The sequence below is a fragment of the Accipiter gentilis genome, chromosome 17 (genome assembly GCF_929443795.1).
Source record: "Accipiter gentilis chromosome 17, bAccGen1.1, whole genome shotgun sequence".
Taxonomy (NCBI): domain Eukaryota; kingdom Metazoa; phylum Chordata; class Aves; order Accipitriformes; family Accipitridae; genus Astur; species Astur gentilis.
This window is the reverse complement of record NC_064896.1, coordinates 2,835,304-2,848,815: the sequence shown is the minus strand read 5'-3', so window position 1 is coordinate 2,848,815 and position 13,512 is coordinate 2,835,304. Positions and strand designations below refer to the sequence as shown.

The following is a 13,512-nucleotide window of genomic DNA, read 5'->3' as shown; positions in this document are numbered from 1 at the left end:
TTAGGAGCAGGCCATTAAATGGAGGGGTTGTGCACTACTGCTGCAGCCTAAGCTGGCAGAAGGAGCTCTGATGGAGGCTGTAGCCTTCAAGCTCAGCTGCTGGAGAGGGGCAGTGCTCCTTCCTTCTGCTGCACGCCTGTCTCAGGGGAAAAAAAAAAAAAAAAAAAAAAATCACCTCTATCCTTGTGCAGATGACGGGAGAAATGAGAGAGGCAGCCATTGTGCCTTCATTTTCTCTTTGGAAGTAAATCTTTGCTCCCAGTGCATAGTTGTTGTGGTCTAGCATGTCTTTTCAGGAAAGGGGAGCTAATCCTTTTCTAAAGCCACTAAAAAAAATAAATTTAAAATTAAAGAAACCAAGCTTGAAAATGGGCATTTCACCCAGTAGCCCTCCTGGGCCCCTCCTTAGGGAAAAAGACTTTTTTTTTTTTTCCTCTCCTTTCCCCCCACCAGGAAAAAAATGGGTTAGATCTCTAAGAAAACAGGTACCGAGCAGCCAGCTGAACAGCGATCCTAAGGTAGCGACAAGAGGCTTGTGTGAGAAAGTCCTTTGTGGCTGTAGCTCTACATCTGCTGCAAGTCAATTAACTGCGAGCAGAGCCAGGGCTGGAGTGATTAAATGCAGCAGCTGTTGAACTAAATAAGCAACTGCTATCTTCCCTGGCCCTTGTCTGGCATCCAGGACAAGAAGGACTCAAGCTCACCCATAAAGGGGTCACCATTTATTCCTTTCAAATGTTACAAGAAAGCCCATACAGCTTTTTTTTTTTTTTTTTAGAAGTTAGAAAATTGCAAATCAAGTGTTTTGGCCATTAAAAAATTATTTACAGAGAAAACAATGTTGCTTCACATTATACAGCTGGCAGGCCCCCTCCCTCCACCCCACACCCTAAAAGTTATCCCTTAGAAGCAGAATTAAACACAGCGGACTTACAAGCTTTATGGTTTTAAGCCAATAGTAAGACATTATAAAAAACTAACCAGATTAGCTCTTAAACCATTGATTTCTATAAAAAGCACAAAATACTTTAAATGAAGTCAGAACCAGGAATGTAAACTGAGAAAAAAAAAAGAATCTGTTGAACAGTCACTGGTTTGCTGGGCTTCGAAGGCTGCCGGGAAGAGTGGGGACAGTCAGGAGACCAGCAGAGATACCAGAGCAGGGTGTGAGAGCCGGGTTCTTACAAACTGTAAATTCCAGTTATGTCCAGGATAGTCTTCCTCCACAGTTTTAAAGGATTCAGGTAAAACTACTCCAAGTTGTGGTGACGGTGGTGGGAATCCAAACCAGCTTTCTAATAGGGAAGGCAAGAAATAACTCGGTGGGGGAGTGTGTGTGTGTGGGGGGGGTTGGTTTTAGAAAGAGTTGTCAGTTCTAGGTGGGAAGGGAGGTGTGTGGGCAAGGCGGCGAGTCCGTGGCGTTACCAGGATGGAGAGGATGGCGTAAGAGTCTTAAGTTAGGAACGATGCCAAGCGGGCTCTACTCTTCCTTCTGCTCCGCCGCCGCCGGAGCTGTTGTAGGCTCGGTCCCCGCGGTTTTGGAGGGCTCCTCTGGTTTGGCTGTATCCCCGTGGCTTTCCCCTGCCTGCTGCTTCTCTTCCTCCTTGCTTCCCCCAGCTTCTGCGTCCTCCCTCTTGGGCTCAGCTCCCTGCTGCCCGGGACGGCTCTCCCCAGGGCTGCCCTGTTCCTCCGCTGTCCCCTCCTCGGGGGGAGCCGACGGCTCCGTCCCACCGGCCGAGCAAGCGGGGTTCTCCTCTCCCTTGGCCTCCGCCTTGCCTTGGTCCTCCGTGGGAGACGACCCGGAGGAGTCCCCGGCTTCTTTCTTGTTCTTCCTAAACGAGATCCCGCTCAGCTTGAAGGACTTCTTAAACGAGAACTTCTTCTTCTTCTTGGGGGTATCTTTGGGGGCCGCGGCGCCTTCGGGTTTAGCGTCCCCCGCTTCGGCGGGGGGAGCGGGTTCGATGGCATCCCCGCCGCCCGCCTCGCCCTTGCTCTCCTCCTTGAGGGGTTCAGCCGAGCCGTTCCCGTTCAGGGGTGCCGCCTCGCCGCCCACCTTGGGTGTCATGTCCCCGTTGAGCCTCAAATGGCCATTCTCCTATGGGGGGGGGAGAAAGGAAGGACAAGGAGGGGGGGGGGGGAGCAGAGCACTGTATTAGGCACCACCGGGACTCAGCACCCCCTCCCCAAAGCCCCGCACCCAGCTTGGGTTGGGGGGGGGGGGGGCACCCAGCCTGGGGAAATGGGGTGCACCGAGCATGGAGGGGGGGGGGGGGGGGATATATACACCCTGGGGGGGGTGTCAGTGCGTTGCCACCGGGCGGCGCCCGCGCTCCACGCCCGGTCCCGGGGCGAGGCGGCGAACGGGTGTCCCCGTCCCACCCCCACCCCCCCTCACCCGGTACCGGGGCGCGGCGCGGGAGGTGCCGCATGTTTCGGTATCATCCCCCCCCCCCCCGGGTCACCGTTTCCCCTTTCTCCACCGAAACAACCACCGCGGCTGCCTTTGTCTGTCTACCCCGGCGAGGGGGGGGGGGGGGGGGGGTTGTCCACGGCGCCGTTCCCCGCTCCCCCCCCCCCCCCCCCCCCTCCGGTCCTTACCTGCCCGTTGGCTTTAGCGGGCTCGGTAACGGCGGCGTGACCGGCCAACGGAGCGCTGCCCTCCGGTTTAGCCGTTTTAGAGCCCTGGCTGCCCATGGATGCGGCAACGTCGGGCCGGACCCCGCCGCGGCGGCTGCGCCTCGGCTGGCGAGCGGCGCCGAGAGGGAATGGGGGAGAGCCCCCCGCCGCCCCGGTAATAAGGCACGGGGGCGGGGGCGGGCCGCCGTCGAGCCCGCCCCGGGGGCGGAGGACGGGGATGGAGCCACCGCCCCGGCGGGGATGGGGATGGGGATGGTGGGGGGGGGGGCGGTGTTGACGGTCTCCGTTCTCCCTCCCGGGCTCTGCGACCCCCCCCCCCCCCACACACACACCGCCCAGGTCGGGGCAGCCCCGGGTGGGGAGAGGCGGTGGGGAGGGGGAGAGGGGTGCTGCGCATCCCAGCCCCGACACCCTTGGGGTGTCTCTGCTCCCAGCCCCGTCACCCCTGGGGTGCTGCTCATCCCAGCCCTTTCACCCCTGGGGTGCTTCTGCCCGTAGCTCTTTCACCCCTGGGGTGCTTCTGCCCCCAGGTCCATCACCCCTGGGGTGCTGCTCATCCCAGCCCCGACACCCCTGGGGTGCCTCTGCCCCCAGCCCCATCACCCCTGGGGTGCTGCTCATCCCAGCCCCGACACCCTTGGGGTGCCTGTGCCCCCAGCCCCGTCACCCCTGGGGTGCTGCTCATCCCAGCCCTGACACTCTTGGGGTGCCTCTGCCCCCAGCCCCATCGCCCCCGGGGTGCCTCTGCCCCCAGCCCCATCACCCCTGGAGTGCTGCTCATCCCAGCCCCGACACCCTTGGGGTGCCTCTGCCCCCAGCCCCATCACCCCTGGGGTGCTGCTCATCCCAGCCCTTTCACCCCTGGGGTGCTTCTGCCCGTAGCTCTTTCACCCCTGGGGTGCCTCTGCCCCCAGCCCCATCATCCCTGGGGTGCTTCTGCCCCCAGCCCCGTCACCCCTGGGGTGCTGCTCATCCCAGCCCCGTCACCCCTGGGGTGCTGCTCATCCCAGCCCCATCACCCCTGGGGTGCCTCTGCCCCCAGGTCCACCACCCCTGGGGTGCTGCTCATCCCAGTCCCATCACCCCTGGGATGCCTCTGCCCCCAGCCCTGTCACCCCTGGGGTGCTGCTCATCCCAGCCCCATCACCCCTGGGGTGCCTCTGCCCCCAGGTCCATCACCCCTGGGGTGCTGCTCATCCCAGCCCTTTCACCCCTGGGGTGCTTCTGCCCGTAGCTCTTTCACCCCTGGGGTGCCTGTGCCCCCAGCCCCATCACCCCTGGGGTGCTTCTGCCCCCAGGTCCACCAGCCCTGGGGTGCTGCTCATCCCAGCCCCATCACCCCTGGGGTGCCTCTGCTCCCAGCCCCATCACCCCTGGGGTGCTGCTCCTCCCAGCCCTTTCACCCCTGGGGTGCTTCTGCCCGTAGCTCTTTCACCCCTGGGGTGCTTCTGCCCCCAGGTCCATCACCCCTGGGGTGCTGCTCATCCCAGCCCCGACACCCTTGGGGTGCCTCTGCCCCCAGCCCCGTCACCCCTGGGGTGCTGCTCCTCCCAGCCCTGACACTCTTGGGGTGCCTCTGCCCCCAGCCCCATCGCCCCCGGGGTGCCTCTGCCCCCAGCCCCATCACCCCTGGAGTGCTGCTCATCCCAGCCCCGACACCCTTGGGGTGCCTCTGCCCCCAGCCCCATCACCCCTGGGGTGCTGCTCATCCCAGCCCTTTCACCCCTGGGGTGCTTCTGCCCGTAGCTCTTTCACCCCTGGGGTGCCTCTGCCCCCAGCCCCATCACCCCTGGGGTGCTTCTGCCCCCAGGTCCACCAGCCCTGGGGTGCTGCTCATCCCAGCCCCATCACCCCTGGGGTGCCTCTGCCCCCAGCCCCATCACCCCTGGGGTGCTGCTCATCCCAGCCCCGACACCCTTGGGGTGCCTCTGCCCCCAGCCCCGTCACCCCTGGGGTGCTGCTCCTCCCAGCCCTGACACTCTTGGGGTGCCTCTGCCCCCAGCCCCGTCACCCCTGGGGTGCCTCTGCCCCCAGGTCCATCGCCCCTGGGGTGCTGCTCACCCCAGCCCCAACACCCCTGGGAGGGTCCCATGGTACCACTCGTCCCAGCCCCATCACCGCCAGTTCGGTGTCATGGTGCAGCTTGCCTCGGTCCCGTCACCCGAGGGGACTCCTTTACCCCAGGAGACTCCTTACCCCCTGAGTACCGCTGACCCCAGCCCCGTCAGTTCCCGGAGGGTTGGTTCTGCTGTGGGGGACAGGTTGTGCCACGGGTCACACCCCGGTTTTCCACCTCACTGTGCTCCCTGACGCACAGACTGGTAGGTGTTTCCCCTCTGGGTCTTCCTCCTCTTTGCTTTCCCAGAAAAGAGAGCTTAGAAGAAAAAAAAAAAAAAAATAAAAATGGGACTAAACCAAAGTGGATGCCAACGTTGGTGAGGGGTCTGCAGTTTCCCCATGCTGCCAAAGCCACTGGCCAACAGCGTGGAGCCAGCAGTGGCTGGAGGGGTCTCGCTCCCAGGGGTTCCCTTGGCACCCAGGCACAGCTGATTTCACTGGGGGCTCCCAAAATCCTTTTTTGTGCCTGCCCAAGCCACCATCGGTGGGCCCTGGCCAGCCCCGCATCCCACCGGCAACTGCAGCGGACCGCGCTCCCAAATGCCCTGTCCTGAGCCCAGCAGCCCCGGTGCTTTCCAGGCACCCAGCTCCTGCCAAACCTGCCCGGGAGCTGCCACGGGCAGGCGGGACCCCCCCACCTCAACCCCCAGCTGCGCCGCAGAGCCCGGGCAGGATCAAGGCCAGTGTCTCTGCGGGGAAAACAATGTGCTGCTGTGTGCGCTCCGCCAACAAGGTCATGTTTTGTCTCTGTCCTCCCTTCCCCCGGCCCCGGCACACATCATCTCACCCCCGTTGGAGCGAAATTTCTCTGTTAATTAAAACAGGCGGCATCTTCCTTATTGACTTTTGGTTGCCAGTTGATAAAGCCTTTGAATGGCTGCCGGGCTGCTGCTGGTCCGGCCGGCCGTGCCTTTGGCCGTCTGCAAGACCGAGAGTTGCCCGAGCAGCCGGCAGGGCTGCAAAGGAGCCGCGGAGGATGCACCCTGTTTAAAAGCACATGCTTTTTAGAACATGGTGAGGCTGTTTTGGGAAGACAAGCGGTCCAAGCAAGTGTATTGAATTAGCCGGTAAACATGCCCTTGTCTTCTGCCATTTGTTCCTGAGTGCAACCTCCAGACCAGTGTCCCCGACCGGTACCTGCTGGGGGGCAAAACCCAGCAGAGCCGCGGCTGGCAAGCCCTTCCCGCTGCCCCAGCAGCCGTCCGGCATCAGGCAGCATCTGTGCCAACCCAGACTTTTCTTCCCACCTTCTGGGAGTGATTTTCTGTCTTTCTGCTGAGGTTCATTTTGTCCTGGCTCTTCTCTGCAGGAATGCAAAGAGTCCTCACGCTGCTGCCCTGCCTCATCCCGACCCATCCCATCCCGACATGCTGCCCCACTGCTGCAGCAAGAGCATGTTTTGGCCGTGCCGAGAAAACCTGAGCAAATACCAGCTTCCACAGCACCCATCCGAGACTGTCCATCCCCGCAACACCCCCGAGACGCTCCCATCCTCCTGTATGAAAGCCACAGGGGAACCGTTAAGGTCAGGCAGCACCGGCAACCCACCATCCATCTACACCATCCCCGCTGCGGGTACTGGGAGGGGGCTCTGGGGGTGCAGCCTTTGGGGTGATGGTGGCAGCCCCAGTGTGGCTTTGTCTGTCCTTTGGGTTGGGGATGGAAACGTGTGCTGTGAAACAGGCTGCTAGCTGGAAAAATGTTTTCTTCAGTGGTGGGGTGGATGAGTGGCCGGGTTTGCTTATTCGAGAGGGGATTTCTCAGCCTGGGGCCGGTGGGGTGGCTGCGGTGCTGCCGTCGTGCTCTGCGCTGCTGGTTCAGCTGGGGCTGCTCGGCTCGGGTCCCGTCCCCGTCCCCCCCCACCTCGTCTGCCGACCCCCATGCAAAGCCCAGGTCTCTTCCACATTTTGCTGGAGGGGAGAATGTGCTTTACACCCCGCTGCTCCCCTGCCACAGCGATCGGCGGGCAGCGCTGGAGTGATGGGAGGCAGATGTGATGTCTCTAAAGGGCAAACTTTAGCCTGATTACACAGGTCAAGATGCAGACCTGCTGGGGAGGGGGCGGGGGGGGGCAGCTTTCCGTCACCATCAGAGGTGATGCAGGAAACCTTGGATGTGGTTTTCTAGCGGCTTTCATTTCTGAGGAATCCCCAGTTGCCACATCTCTCTTGATCCTGCCTTTTCTTGAAAACCCTCTTCTGCAGCGCTGTGCAAGGGGTGTGTTTATAAATAGACACATTCCCCTGTGGATTCCTGAGCGTTCCTCCTCTTCCAAGGCCTGGCTCCGCTGCAGATATCTGTCCTGATGGCAGCAGCACCTGAAGGACTCAGCTGGCTCAGGACCGGTGCTTGGTGCGGCCATACCGGCAGCTGCTGCTGGTGCCGGAGCCCCGGCACTCCGTGGGGTGAGCGTGGCTCTCCCCGGAGCAGACCCACGGCCGGTTGTTCCAGCTCTCATCCCGGGAAGAGGCCGTTTTCCTCTTCTGCGTGTCGCAGGGGCTGTTGGTGGCACAGAGCAGACAGTGCCGGCGCATAGGTGCCGGGGCTGGTATGGCTACACCGGGACAGCTGGGTGGAGGGCAGAAGCCGGCTGCTGTGAACAGCGGTGGGTTTCCAGCATAAATCGAACCCCAACCCAAACCCTCCCAGTGGAAACCAGTACGACCGCCAGCCCCGCTTGCCGTGGGTCCCATCCCTCCGCTGCTGCCTTGGCCGGGAACCGGAGCGGGGCAGAGGATGCTCCGGCTTCGCACAGGTTCTCTGCTGCCTCCCAGGGCTTTGGCTGCTTGGGAAGTGATGGGGATTTGCAGAGTGCAGGCAGACGGACAGATTACGGGTCTGTTTGCTCCTCTAGCAGATGGACAGGCAGACAAATCTGTCTGCTTCTCTGCGCGCTGCTCCTGCCTAAAAGGCCTCGGGGACGCAAGATCTTTGCGGATGTTATTTTCCACTTTCCAGACCTACTTAAACTGCGTGCTGATTATTAATTTATTAGGTGTCAAGCGCTGACAGGCTGCAAGGCAGACCGGCGAGCGCAGCCCCTGCACCGGGGGGTTGGAGTGGAGCAGGAGGGTGCAGTCCCCAGCCCCTTGCCCTGCTCCTGCCACCCGCCGTATTCCCCCAGCCCTTTACGAAGAATTAATGCAATTATTTATTCATGTATCTAGAGCCATTCACAAGCCTCTGATCATCTGCTCGAGGATTTTAACCGAGTTAGCAGGGGCCCAGCCAGGGCAACCAACGGCGCTGGGAATAAAGCAGAGGGATTTCCATATTGATTTATAAATAGCAAAGGAATTAGCTAATTAGATCTCTCCGGGGAGAGAATTCCAGCAGGGAGAGTGCGTGGCCAGGCTGTGCCGTATGCAGGGACGGCCGGTAATGGCTTCTGCCACCGCAGCAGCTCCGGCATGGGAATGGCCCTTGCAAACAGCCCTCGGCTAAAAATAGTAGCCACAGGTTAGGGTCCAGAGTCTGCCTCTGCTGTCCTGCTGCGTCCACCAGCCGTGCCTGCCTGCGGTTCGGCTTTCCACGGTGCAGCTTCAGGATGTGACCACCTGCCCGGTCCCCGGGGCGAGAGATGCTCCGGCTGCGCAGCCCACGAGGGGACGGGGCAAAGGGGCTGGGGGTGACCGCAGGTGCCAAGCGAGGCTGTCCTCAGCTGCAGAGGGAAAATCTGCTGAGCTTCACGCTGGGGGATTTCTGCAGGGGACGAGGGCCGGCCAGGGCGGAGCAGGCAGGAGGAAGAGTGGGGCCGTGTGATGGCCAAGGGGATCTTTCCAATCCTTCGCCCAAGCAGAAGTTGGTTGCTGCCGAACCTGCTTGCGGTTGCGCCGTCACTCGGGCTGCGTCGAGTCAGTGCCGAGCGACCCTCTGCCGTCTGCACCAGGAAAAAGCATCCTGGACCCAAGCAAGGGTCTGCCTGGGACTTTGCCGGGGGTCTCCCTGCCGCCCGCACGGAGCCGGTGCCGCAATCGGCGTCCCTGAATCCTTCCTGCCCTGGGAAAGGCTCCAGCCCGGGAGGCTGCAGCAAGGCGCTGACTTCCCATAGAAACACATGAAAGGGCCCGTTCTTGTATTTGCCAGAGCCCCGTCATTTTTGGTTGTGAAGATCCCATGGCAACCGGTGCCTTGTGTAACTGCGTTTGCTATTTCTGGGCTTGCTTTTCACTCCAGTAACATCCTTCCCGCATCCCACCCCGCAAGACCAGCCCTGCTCTCCCACCCCAGGACCTTTTTCCCTCCGTCACCCCCTTCCCCGCTCGTGCTGGGCCGGCCGGGGGCAGAGGTTGGCAGCTGTGAGTCCTGGCGGAGGAAAGAGAGAGCAATCTCCTCCGTCTCTTATCTTGGAGACCATCTGCCCTTCTTTTCAGCCAGGAGCTGGAGCATTTGCAAACAAAGCCAAGCCCTCTAACCTAAAACCCTCCAACCTCATCAGCGGGGTAGATGGGGTGGGCTGTGCCGTTCTACCCAGGGCCCCCAGCCCCGCTTCGCCCCAAGATGAGGATGGGGATGGCGGTGGGACATGAGGGCTCCCGGGTGCCTCCCCATGGGCACGGTCCTGGGGGAGTTTCTGCATGACGGGGATCAACACCCCATGGGGAGCCCCCGCATCGCTTTTTCCAGCCTGCCGGTTTGTCCTGACTCCTCCTGGGAGAACAGGAACCCGCCGCAACACCCTCGTCCAGGCGGGATGCTCGTCCCACGCACCTTATCTCCCACATCCCCGCCGTAGGCTACATTTCGATGCTGATAAAGGGCTCCCTGACCCTGAGCAAGCCGTGCACTGCCGGTTCGGTTGCATTACGAGAGCAGGACGGCTGCCAGCGGGTGTCCGGAGAGAGAAGCAGCCACAGAATCCAGCTGGCAGCAGAGATGGGAGGGTGGCTGGGTGCTACCGCACACACCGGGCTCTGCTCCTTCCCACCCCGGCCGGGGCTGCTGGCAGGGTCCCCCGGCCGGGGGCTGAGCAGTGAGCGTGTTTTAGAGCCTCCTTCCTCGTTAGAAGGGAAGTTTATAATAGAAACAAAAGCGATGCTCGGTCCAAGTGGAGCTTTTCCCGTCCCATTTCCTCCGGAGTTGCCTGCGGAGGTGCCACAGGAGCGTGCCCACACACCACAGCTGGGGCACACGGTGGGGAAGCACAGCAGGGGGGGGGGGGGGGGGCATATGTGTTTCGGGCATCGCCCCGCGGCACGGTGCTCACCGAGTCCAGCCTTGCCACGGTGAACGTGGCCGGCTGCAGCGGCGTCCTGCCATGGCAGAACGGAGGTGGAGGTGGGATCCTGCCTTTCCCTTGGGAACAGAACCCCCCCCCCCCCAAGGCAGGGAAAGCCCATGGTTGTCCTCAGGGTGGGCTCAGCTCCCTCCATCCCTGATGTCACCTGTGTCCTGTCCTGGTGTCCGGCTGCAAAACAGACCTCGGAGCTGCGCCACGGGTTGCTCCCGTGCCGGTGGGCTGCTGGTGGCTGCTGGAGCTCCCAGTAGGGCTGGGGACTCGCGGTGGCTCTCCCGGTGCCACGGGCACGTGGGTTAGGGTCAGTCCTTGCTCTTACTTGGGGCAACGCCTCAACCATTCTGCACGGAGCTGTGCCTGCGTGACGGCAGCTCGCCTTGGCCTCGGGCACGGGTGAGGGTGGCGAGTCCCTTCCCCGGTTGCGTGAGCGTGGGCGCGGGGCAGGCAGTGCCGGTGCCGCGCTCCTTCCCCGCTCGGAGAGTACGGTCACGGGCGAGCCCTGGGTCTCCTTGGGGTTGCAGGGGTGGGTGCGTGGCTGGTGGGGGGGGTCAGCCTGTACGTGCAAAATCAGCATTGGTTCGGCCCATGCACGTACACCCAGCACCGTCCCAGCCCGTGCACGGTCACCAGCGCGGGTCCAACGAGCATCTCTTGCACGTTCTGATCCCAAGGATGACCCTTGGCGATGGGGAACGGGCAACCTATCATCTCCACCGCCAGCCCCCCCCACCCCCCCAACCCCAGCGCAGCGTGGTGACCCCTTTCTCCCAAATCCCTGGGGCCGGTGGCAGTCAGCCGAACCGCATCGGGGGGCAGCCGGCGCTGCCGGACCCAGGACAGGAAAGCGGCGCTGGGATGCTTTGGGGCAGCGGTCCCTCCCCCGGCGAGGAGCTGGGGATGTATGGGCCTCTTTCTCCCTGCAAGTCAATGTGTCTTTTTGTTGCGCTGCTGGGTTTTGAAGCCTGCGAGCAGGGAGAGACAATACGTCGCATTGTTCCTTTTGAGCAACATCTGACGGGCCCAGGCAGAGAGAGGCCAGTGTGTGCGGAGGACGGCCGTGGGGGAAGGGACCGGGATGGACGGACGGGCAGCAGGAAAGACTCAGGGACACCCAGGCCAGGCATGGCTTCTGTCTGCCTGGATGAAGGGCTGGAGGGATGGGGAGTGCTGGGTGCCGGGGGGGGGGGATGTGGGAGCTGGGAGGGGGGGTGTGTTATCTTCTGGTACCCAAACAGCCTGGAAAAACAGTCCTGGGAGATGCAAACCTCCAGCCCCCCCCCTCTTAACGGACTATTAACTTTAAAGCCTTATTAGGAACCTGCTGCTCCCTCTACCAGAAGATCCCGGCTGATTTACTGGGACCGGGCAGCCGGGGATACCTGTTGCCCCTGGTAAATCCTGGGGTACCAGGGAAACCCTCTCCCCAAAATCCCACACAGGTGGGATGGGGCAGGAGCTCAGTCCGTGCCGCGGTGGGCTGCCAGGGGGGAGCTCGGCGGGGGAATGATGGCAGCGCTGGGATTGTCTGCAACTTTCCATCAGAAATCCCCTCCTTCCCTTATCCCCTGCTGTCCCCAGACTGGATTGCTTAATTGCCAGGAACAAAATTCCCCTCTGACTCAAAGCAAAACCGAAAGAGTTCCCAGGGCCACCACGGCCGTGGGCAGGAGCCCGAGGGCTGGCAGAGCCCAGAGACCCTGGTGATGGGCTCCAAGGGGGCTGCTCCGTGCCCCAGCCTGGTGCTAAGCTTATTGGGGAGCACTTTGCATCCCAGGCATCCCAGCTGTGCCGGTTTGGCTCTCTGCCTCCCTGGAAGCTGGTGGGATGCGCTGGGGGGGATGACACATGGGGTTTTGCACTGGTTGGAGGCAGGCACCGCTCTCTGAAACCCCCTCCCCGGGCTCGCCCAACGCTGGCAAATCTCTCGCACGGCTTTCAAGGTCGGGGGAGCGTGGTGGGCTTTCACCATGATGTACCCCATCCCACTGCAAGGGGGACCGGCACCCCCCACCATGCACACCCCGCTCTCGGCAAAGGTCCCGGGAGGGGACGGCAGCCCATTATGGGTTTGATGGGGACCTGTTGGGTAGGGGGGCTGGTGGTGTTGGTCCGACTGACGGCAGCAACACGGAGCATCGATGCCCTCCCCACCCCCACGGCTCAGCAGGCTGCAGCGGCAGATGCATTTCGCCCAGACTTGCATGGCCGTAGCCATGACAACGGCTGCACGACGGCGGGATGCCGGGGAGGGGGCTGCGCGGTGACGCGGCGCTGCATCGCTGCCGTTGCACCCCACCGCTTGGTTTCACCCCAGGTCTGGGTTCACCCCAGGTTTGGCTTCACCTCATTCCCAGCGGCGATGCTGGCACAAATCCCAGTCCAGGGCGCGCCGGCACACGTGCGTGCTGCTTTGCACGCACGTGTGCAAGCGTGGAAACGGGCACTGGTGAGGCTGCACGGACGCACGGGCTCTCCCTGGGGTGACGGTGCCAAGAAAAGGGGAGCAACGCCACAGGGAAAAGCTGGGCAGGGTGGGGACGGAGCCGCTCACCCCTTTATCAGGGCTGGGCTGCCATAAAGCCGGGGCTGTTTGCATTGGTGCGGCCGCGCTGGCGTTGCCGTCCCGGCTCTGCTTTGTCTTCACGTTAACTTTTAACCGCGGTGGTTTTTCCTCTCCGCCGCCACCGCTGCACCCTGCCAAGGTCCCGTGGCTCAGGGTGCTGGATGCGCAACATCTGGCAGCCCTATTGGGGGGCTGCAGTCCTCCCCCCCAGCATGCATGCCCGCTCCCTGCCTGCTCCCTGCCTGCTCCCTGCCTGCTGGCAGCAGGACAAGGACCGCTCTGGCTGCATCCCACTCCTGCCAGCTTCTCGGGTGCCTCTGGGGGTGAACGGTGCCCGGAGCTGGCGGGGGACAGAAAGGGCCATTGCAGCCCCAAGGAGCTGCAACACCTCGCTGCCACGACGCCGGGCTGGGCTGCTGCCTGCCTGCCTGCACCGCTGCCTGCCCCAGCCCCCTCGCCGTCACGGTGCAGGCAGCCACCAGCCTGGATGGGTTTGGCAGCAAAGCAGCTCAGCTGGAGAAAAGCCTCCGGCGCTGGAGTGACCCACTAACCTTGTTCTTCTTAAAAATGCATGAAATGCAGGCAGCTGCCTACGGGGACTCGCACACGCATGCTCACGCTCACACACCGGCGCAGGGACGGGGGGGGGGGGGGGAAGCAGGTTTTTTGGCACTGCACCCACGCACCCGGGGTCAGGCAGCAGCGGTGGGGGAGCCCGGGGCTGCACGCCGCACACGCTGCCCAGATTTCGGGGTATCGACAGCGGGGGGGTGGGGGGGGCTCTGCTCTCCCTTTCCTGGTGCTGTTTGATGCCCTGCGCGTCCCCAGCCCCGGCGAGGGGCTGCATGCCCGTGGCACGGGCAGATTTCCCGGCAGGCGCTCAGGCACGGTGCAGGTCTTCTGCTGAGCTCTGCCGGTGCTGCCGGGCTGTGGTAACACCCCAGTCCACCCAGCACGT

The 13,512-nt window shown here is 62.5% G+C and overlaps 1 protein-coding gene across 1 annotated transcript; it reads right to left on the bottom strand.

Annotated features, from left to right (window-relative positions):
* Positions 1–714: 714 nt before the first annotated feature.
* On the bottom strand, positions 715–2,780 carry MARCKSL1 (MARCKS like 1). The gene is made up of 2 exons (XM_049821146.1): positions 2,599–2,780; positions 715–2,095 (listed from the first exon to the last, which is right to left on the bottom strand). Exons 1-2 carry the CDS (start codon positions 2,692–2,694, stop codon positions 1,481–1,483), a joined length of 711 nt encoding a protein of 236 aa, XP_049677103.1. The 5' UTR covers positions 2,695–2,780; the 3' UTR covers positions 715–1,480.
* Positions 2,781–13,512: the final 10,732 nt, after the last annotated feature.